This window comes from Columba livia, chromosome 8 (assembly GCF_036013475.1).
Source record: "Columba livia isolate bColLiv1 breed racing homer chromosome 8, bColLiv1.pat.W.v2, whole genome shotgun sequence".
Classification (NCBI taxonomy): Eukaryota; Metazoa; Chordata; class Aves; order Columbiformes; family Columbidae; genus Columba; species Columba livia.
This window is the reverse complement of record NC_088609.1, coordinates 24,532,816-24,541,204: the sequence shown is the minus strand read 5'-3', so window position 1 is coordinate 24,541,204 and position 8,389 is coordinate 24,532,816. Positions and strand designations below refer to the sequence as shown.

Genomic DNA, 8,389 nt, shown 5'->3' with positions numbered 1-8,389 from the left:
CATCTACGTTCAAAACGCATACATCGCTTTTGCGCGTTCGGCAGCACGGCGGTTCCCCCGCGGAAGGTGCTCGCTGTGTGCCGACAAGCGGGATGAGCTGCAGGACAGGAGCGTCCGTGCCAGGCGGCCCCACTCGGGGCTCTCCTGCGGGAGGCACCGCGCCGAGCCCGAGGCTTACCCCATCTGCGGACGGCACTTTCTCACCTACTGCTGCCCACACGGCTTAAAAGCCTTCGGCAAAAATAAGGAAATCAAACGAGTGAATCAAGGGAACGCTTAGTTCAGCATACAGTCTCTCATGAAAGGGGGGATGCTCCACGGGCACCGGGAGCAGACATCCGGCTCCTGGGGCGCCAGCTTTCTCAAACGACTGGAGGGGAAAGGGTCCGTAAACGCCGTTGTGTCGTGATTTACAAAACCAGCTCGTGCCTGGAGCGCACCGTCCCTCCCCAGGGTTTCCTCAGGGCGGATGATTTGCTTCACGCCGCCGGTGAGGACGGGACAAGCGGAACGTGGGCGCTGTCCACCGAGCCGTGCCGAGTTCGACTCGAAGCTCCCACAGGCACCTTGTGCCGGTTTAGCTCTGTCGGCGGAAGGAGCGCGGCCAGCAGCCCCCGGCCGGGCCGTGTCAGGCTCCGGGGGCTGGCACAGGCTGCCGTTACGGGGAGCTCCCTGCCGCACCGCCCCCACCGCTCCCACTGCTGCGCCACGTGCCCGCGGGCGGCGGCGCGAGGCCGGGCGAGGCGGGACCGGCCCGTGCCCCCTCACCGCCCTGAGGGGCCGTCAGGGCAGCCCCGGCGCGGGCCAGAGCTGCACCCGCGAGTGCCTCGGCGCTGCCTCCTCTCCCCCTCCCGGGGCTTTGTCGGCCCGGCTCATGTCGATTCGTGAGCCTTTTTTCATCTTGTGGACTTCTCGCCCTTTTTGCCTGGAGGTTGCCCCTCAGAAATATCGCTGGGTTCCTATCTCTGCAGAACAAGGGACCGAAAGAAAAGTGCTGCAGCTGCTGCAATCCATAGGTAGGGCCCGAAGGCGATTTCATCTCCTTAGCGTCTGGCAGCTATTGTCCCAAGACTCTTTCCACCCTCGAGAGGAGCTTGCTATCTGTAGTAACAGCATACTGAGCAGAGGTGAATGGACTAAGCTCTTATTCTTGTTTATGGTGTGACTTATGTGCCGCAGTTCAGTAACCTTCAAGATGGTCTTGTGTATGCAGTGGTCATCGTGTGACACTACAAGTGCTATGTGACAATACCAAGTATTCTGCATGCCAGTGTGAAACAGCCGAAAGCCAACGGTCCTGAGTTGGCGGGAAGAAGTAGTTCATCTGAAGCGTGGGTGATGGGCTCGGGATTGGTTTCAACAGAGCTACTCTAATGCTTCCCCCAAAGGGAGTGTGACATTCAGTTAAACATAAAGCCTTGGTAAGCTACTGTTGAATGCAATGCTAAGTACATGACCATTACCCCATAATGACAAAAGACGGGAAGAAATAAACAAAAGACGGGGCTTAAACCAGGGCTTAAACCATTGAGTCAATGTAATTTACTGCACTACTCACAGCAGCTGCCTGATGCCACCATTAGAGCTAAGAAGACATCAGATAAGGCACCGAAGGTGACAGGATGCAGATGATATCTTCGTGTTCAGAAGTGGCTAGACACTTTGTAACAGGAGGAAGGATTTGAAGAACGGGATTTGACAGGTTAGCTGCTTGGTACATAGTGGAGGAGTAGAAATTCCTTGTGTGTAGAAGTCAGGATTGGGACAAGGCAGAAAAGAGGGTGATTCTGTGGGAGACTCCTGAGTAAGGTATGCATTTCAGAGTGATAAAACCCGAAATCACAGTTATCCAGAACACTTTAACTAGGAGAAGATGCTAGAACTTGTAGCACTGTTCATTCTGTTGGGAAGTGTCTTTATTATTTTTTTTTTTTGGTAAATATTTAATTATTTTTACATATCCTGCTTATTGTTTATTTTTCCCCCCAGCATTTTGTCACTAGCTTCTTTATGTTTCTCCTTGTGGCATAAACACGTGCTTTAAGGATGTGAGATGTTAATGAGTGATTTTGATAGTAATTTTTCTGATTGCTGGAGAAACAAAAGTAATTTCGGCTGCTCTCAGAGCAGATTAGAAAACTAATGATCACTGAGCATGAGCTGGAGAGGGAAAGTGACAGGAGGCTGTGGTGTTGAAAGTTGGGATGAAAAGAGGGATTGCAGCTTTGGGAACAAACAGATCCAGAACTTATTACATCTGTTATGACTAGGAGGAAGTTGGATCAACGACTTACAAAATGTGGACTATGAAATGATCTCAGAAATTCTAGTGGGATGCTAGAAATTTCAGTCATTTATGCAACAATATACAATTCTAAGAGTATGCCACATTGATTTTGTTTTCCAAAATTTTAAAATGAGGTATTAATTCCTGGAAAGGGAGGGTGTTAAGCTGTTGCATCTTGGATCTAGCAGTTGCACCTTAGTCATAAATGTCCATATACTTGTAGGCAAGCACATGTTAGCATGTTTTCTCTGCTCTGATGCTGAAACATCATGCTATATAGAGGCTATATTGAAAGTCAATTTACTGTGTGCTTTTCATTCCATCATGTAGACTCTCTGGTTCTATGGGATACTGCATAAATGTATTTCACTGATTTTTCTTATGCCTTGAGCTAGTTTGTTAAAACCACAAATGACCAAAACCCTTGGAGAATTAAAAAAAATAAGTTGGTGCAATTATACTGATAAAAGTATTTCACAGAACAAAAATGGACTTAATTAAATCCAGAAATCTGTTAGTTGACTCACAGCTTTCCTCTTCCCTTTCAATACACATAGAGTAAGTAGCTGTAGCATAATTAAACGTAACATGGTAGTTTCCACTTAAATTGTACTAACCTGTATTTTATAGATTGATTTTTTTTTATTTTAGCCTCCAGGACTAGCCTAATGGCTTTCCTAGGGGATTTGCTTTATCCTCTGCCTTCCCCCAAAATGAGCTACATTATGTAGAGCCTCTATAGGTAAGGGAATCACCAGCACATCCAGTCTAAAATGTGGATTTTTTGCTAACATATCTTTAGGTCATTCTAACTTAAAATATAAATGTTGTATGAGCATCAAGTTTCACTAAGTCACTAGCATAGTCTCTGCTATAGAACAGTGATTATATTAAAAACCCCAGAGAAGCATGCAATTCCTTCTGTGTTGCTATTCCATGAAATGGCTGAGTACTGATTAAGTTGAATAGTACAAGACTTAGTACAAGTGGGTTTGTTAAATTTATGCAAACCCCTATGTAGATACTTCTTTTACTCATTTCTATAGCAATTTTAGTTAAAATAATATAGGAATTGCACATACAGTTCAAAACTGAATTTAATAGAAAATACTAATCTGTGAATGTTTATGTAGATGAGGCCTGTATTTTGTCAAAAAACATGACCAACATGAACAAACAATTGTTGAGCTGTGAATGTAATATACGTTTCTTAACTTCACAGATATACTTTTTCCCAATTAATAATTTTCCCAGTTTTTCAGAGATGTTACAAACTTCCAATATGTGAAATGAAATTACTGAATTAAAAAGAGGATTCATCATAAATGGTATTAGGACCTAAAATATTAACTCCCTTAGCCTGTAGAAATAAGAAAATGTAAATATGGAGGCTTCCCTAGCTAGTGAAGACGTTTGATAGTCAGACTGGGAAAGCAGAACCATTTTCACTACCAAACATAAAACGTAATTCATATGGAAACTGCATATAGCAGAGCATCCCCCTTCCCTGTTTTACCTGTCTTCTCAGCTGCAGCACTTGCATATACAAGAATCTTAATTTTTCGTTTTTATGTGCTTTTATTACCTTATGCTTTTAGCATTCATATTGAGCTCTTGCAGCCTGCATGAAAAGAGCACATCTAAGATAATGGTAATGTTTGTTAAAAGGTCATGCCAACAAGGTCATGGTGTGTAGCATAATTAGCATGTTTTATTTATTGACACATTAGTAAATATATTATCTATGCTGTTGATAACCTGAGGTTATTCAGGTGCATATTCAGATAATAATATGCATAGGCAGAGAGTCATTTTTTGGCAGAATAGTTGCAGAAAAAGCAGGATGATCCTGAACAACCTCTCAGCTTGTCTTCATAGGATACTCTGTGTGTAACTAAGTCTTCTGAAACTGGGGCATGTCCAGTGATTGACCTTCACCACTAGAAGAGATGCAGTTAGTTGGATAAGGAATTTTGGTTTTCCCTTGATATTTATGCTGTTATTCAGTATGAGTATTTATTCTATTAGTATACTTTAAAACCACAAAAGTTCAGGAAATAACCTTGCCAACTGATTTAATTTGCTATCACTTCAACAGTAAGGCAGTTATTGCAAAATCATAACACTTTACTGTTCAAACAGGATTTTTATGGCTCTCCAACTGAATTTTGCTCCTGCCACTTACTATGGAACACCGCCTTTAAAAGAGACTTGCAGCTGGTATTGATGATAGGCAAGGAGACATTTGTCACCCTATCCCCTTGGGCAACAATTATCCAGGTGCAAACATAAGTTACCAGATGCTCATTGGAAGGAAAAAAAAAAGATAACTGTTACTTGTTAATGAACAAAAGTGCTCCTGATTTGGTTTTGTATACATGAAATTTCCAATAGGGATCAGAATCAGTCAAATAATCCACCTCAGAGATGGCAATTTCCACAGGCTATACTGGGAACAACAGGTAGGATATGGGGAATTTTGCAGAAATGCTGAAAGCAAGTTAGGGGCCACAGAAATCAGTAACTTGGAATTTATCACCCACCTGCTTTAAGATTTAAACTGGATTGCACCTGAGCAGATACTACTGTTGAGAGGCCCAGAATATGCTTCTTCCCTGCAACCTTCCCTATCATTCTTTGAACATTTGTTATCCCCTCAGTTGTGCTGTTTCTGAGGACACATTCAAAATAAAAGTAAAGAAAATGCTTAACAGGACCAGCAGATGTGTTCAGCAGTTTGCTTTCACACTTTTGCAGTTTAAAACAACTATGCTGCTTCTCATGGCTAGGAAGACAATTAACATACATACTGACTCTCAGTACCAACTTGTGCATGGCTTTTTTTTTTTTTTAATTAACAGAACAGTTGCAAACCTTGTTAGAAAATAAATCTTAAGGATTGTTTAATTATGCAAGATTGCAATAATAGCTGTGATTAAGAATATTCTTGACTAGAATGTGTCTGAGAGAGCGAGTGTTCATATGACCATAGCAGAATATCTTGTTCTGTTCAAGAAGCTAGGGTCAGTTTCCTTGTCTCAATTTTCAGGATAATGTGCAAGCAGAATGCTCACGTCAGCTCCTACTGCTGTGCCACATCACAGCTATTTAGTGAGAGGACCAATAGCTAATTTCCTAGATAGATCTGCAATATATAACTGTAAGAAGAGTGAACTTACATATTTTTACTGCACTGACCATGCATTCATTAGAACTAACTGTAAGACATGAATAATTTTTCACCTTATTTGAACTAGCACTCTAATCTAGAGCCAGTGAGTAACTAACTACGCAGTAACCAAGGTCTGTAGCCTAGAAGTGACTAAACAGTAAATGCTCCAACCTTGTTAAATCATGAAAAATTTATTTTCATTACATATATATGAAGGTAAAAGATTTCAGTCAATAGTGTTTTGAACAAGCATTTCCAACATGAACCTGTTAGTGTAGCTAGGCTGAAACTTAAAGTTAGTGTTTTGCCTTTATTTAATAATTAATTTCTAGTGTGTATATACAGAATTAATTTTCCTGTTAGAATACCAAAGACAGTAATATTGCAACATTTACATTCCTCATATAAAATGGTGTAATGTACATTTTCAGCTTGGTGTAGATATATAAATATGTACAAAATAAACATTATGGTAATTAATATATTCAGACCAGGTATTATTTAGTAACATCAAAAGCAGATGCACATAGATTTAAGTGAAAATGGTGAAAAACACCTTTATGACATTAGTGACCGTTATTTCCATATATGAAGTAGTACAGACAAAGGCTCCTCTTTCAAGCCTTCTGTGGGCATCCAATAACTTTAGTAAAAACAAAAGTAATCGAGAAGCATAAGATAATTTTATATATATATATATGTGTCATGATCAGATGGTTTACTAGAGTCCATCTTGATCACAAATGGATAACAGTGTAAAACATACACATTTGTTCAGAGCATAAAATATTGCACAACAGCAATTTCTTTTGAGGAAAATAATTCCTGTGTTTGTGAACAGCAAAAATGGTTCTTGCGCATTAAAGAAATTATATATTTGCAGTTTCTAAAACAAGGAACATTCAGTAATACTGTCAGAACTGTCATCCATCAACTTCTTCCCAGCCTGTTCTATGGCAATGGTACGTCATTAGCGAGATTTGGCAAAGAGAGAAGGCAGATGAACAGTACATGTGTATATTTATCACAGGCTAGACCAGATCCAATAGCTTCAGTTATCTGACAACTTCACCCTTAAAGAAGTATGAAATCCCTCAATGCTAGTCACAGTGATAATCACACAGTAGTAGAGTAAGATTCCATTCTTCTCTGCTTGGAAACCATCTTATCAGAAATCCCAGTCTGAAGGGCACTTTCCTCAGCATCACTGTCACTGCTGTCTATAACTGTGTGATCCAAAGCCATCTGACCAGTCCTTCTGTGCAGATGAAAGTTCACCTCACTCTCCTGTATGGAGTTAGTTATAAAATCTTCATCAGAAGAATGAAATGATTCATCATCTCCTGTGAAATGGTTGACAATGTGAATCCCATCAAAAGTGGGTTGGTCTGAGAAGTCTCTCTGGCCTTTTAGACATTTGATCTGTTAGAAAAAGCAGAAGTTAACAGTTAATCAGAGCTGAAGAGTCCAGGGTTAAAAAAAGGACATTTCCAAGAAATTTCTCATTGAACCGTTAATGGATTAAGTTAAACACTAGATCTAGAAGCAGCAGATTTGATGATTGCTTTGAAACTCAGCTGGAATCAGAACACAGTGATTTCTCACTCTGGCTGCCCAAGCAGAGACCTTGAATGAATGTCTTAAATAGTACTTGGAATTTTCAAAAATTCTTCTTCCACCCACACAGTATTTCAGTTTTAAGGCTTAATAATCAAGGTGCCTAGTAGAATCACTAATGACAGATTCCTCCAGGCTATTTAGTCCATCTTTAATATCCCCACAAGGATGGCTTAGAGTTAGTTTTCTAGAGCGGCCTATTTGTTTTGACAGCATTTTGAGCCTTCACATCTTACTTTTACAGCTCCATTATTTCCCTTATCACCTAACTTCTCACTTGAGAAAAGCCCTCCCCTAATCCCAAAGAGCAAGGTCCCAAGTGAATATTGCTAATTGCACATTGCCACAGATTAAAAAACAAAACAAAACACAAACACAACCAAAAATCCAAACAACAGCCAAACCAACAAACACCAGAACAAAAAACCCAAACAAAAAAACCCCAAACAACCACAGAGAATATGCTTAGCTCTGTGTACAGTGTAAGATCAAGCGTCTTTTCATTATCTAGTTCAGATCCATTGAGATTTCAGATAAAGAAGTAGGAGAGAAACTTCTCTTTGTACAGCATAAATAGATTGTAGTTTCAATTTAAAGAAAACATCAAACAAGACAAAAATGATTGTCAGATCATGGACAGATAGGATAACATTTTAATTCAAGATGCACTGTAGAATGAAACTATCATAATAATGCATTCAACCTATGCAAAAGTAAAACCTGAAGTTCTGAAGTCTGGCAAGTCCCCTGTTAATTTAATGAAAATAGCTGCAACTCATGGAGGACATTCCTGAGGTTATTTTTTTTTTTAGAATTTCACTTTTGCTAGCTTTCAGTTGCAACTACCTCAGGCTCAGTTTGACAGTCTAAGTGTATTAAGATAAAAAAATCCTAAGGATGCAGAAAAACATCAAAAATGCGTTTCAGAAACTTCCTAATGTCACTCTGGAAGCTCAAAAAGGAAGATGCACCAAGTGCTATTTTGTAAGGGACTTTTCACAGTAACAGAGACCTGGAAAACAGAAAGAAGAAAAAGCCTGAAGAGCTTCTTTACACAAATCTATTTGATGTTTCAGAAATCTGAAGCAATATTCACTTTGATAAATAAAAAGCTCCCGTAGGTCCTTGCTGTTGACACCAATAGAAGATTTTACCTGTCCATTTGATGAAGAAAGGATCTCTACTTACCATGGGCTTATTCAAAATATGAGAATAAAACTATTTGAAAAAAGATCACAAGAGTCATAATCATGCTAGAAGCCATACAATCAGATGTTAATGGCATGTAAAAGCTCTAGTTCTTAATATATATC

General features: G+C 39.9%; 1 protein-coding gene across 9 annotated transcripts in view; it reads right to left on the bottom strand.

Annotated features, from left to right (window-relative positions):
• Positions 1-5,629: 5,629 nt before the first annotated feature.
• Positions 5,630-8,389, bottom strand: part of EVI5 (ecotropic viral integration site 5) — a 105,851-nt gene continuing 103,091 nt past the window's right edge. For 8 of the 9 annotated variants that reach the window (XM_065071130.1, XM_005498734.4, XM_065071128.1 and 5 more), the window contains one exon: positions 5,630-6,881. In XM_065071130.1, the coding sequence (XP_064927202.1) occupies positions 6,576-6,881 (306 nt within the window). In that variant the 3' untranslated portion in view covers positions 5,630-6,575. The remainder of the gene's footprint in view (positions 6,882-8,389) is intronic. The other variant, XR_010474097.1, reaches the window with a different exon arrangement.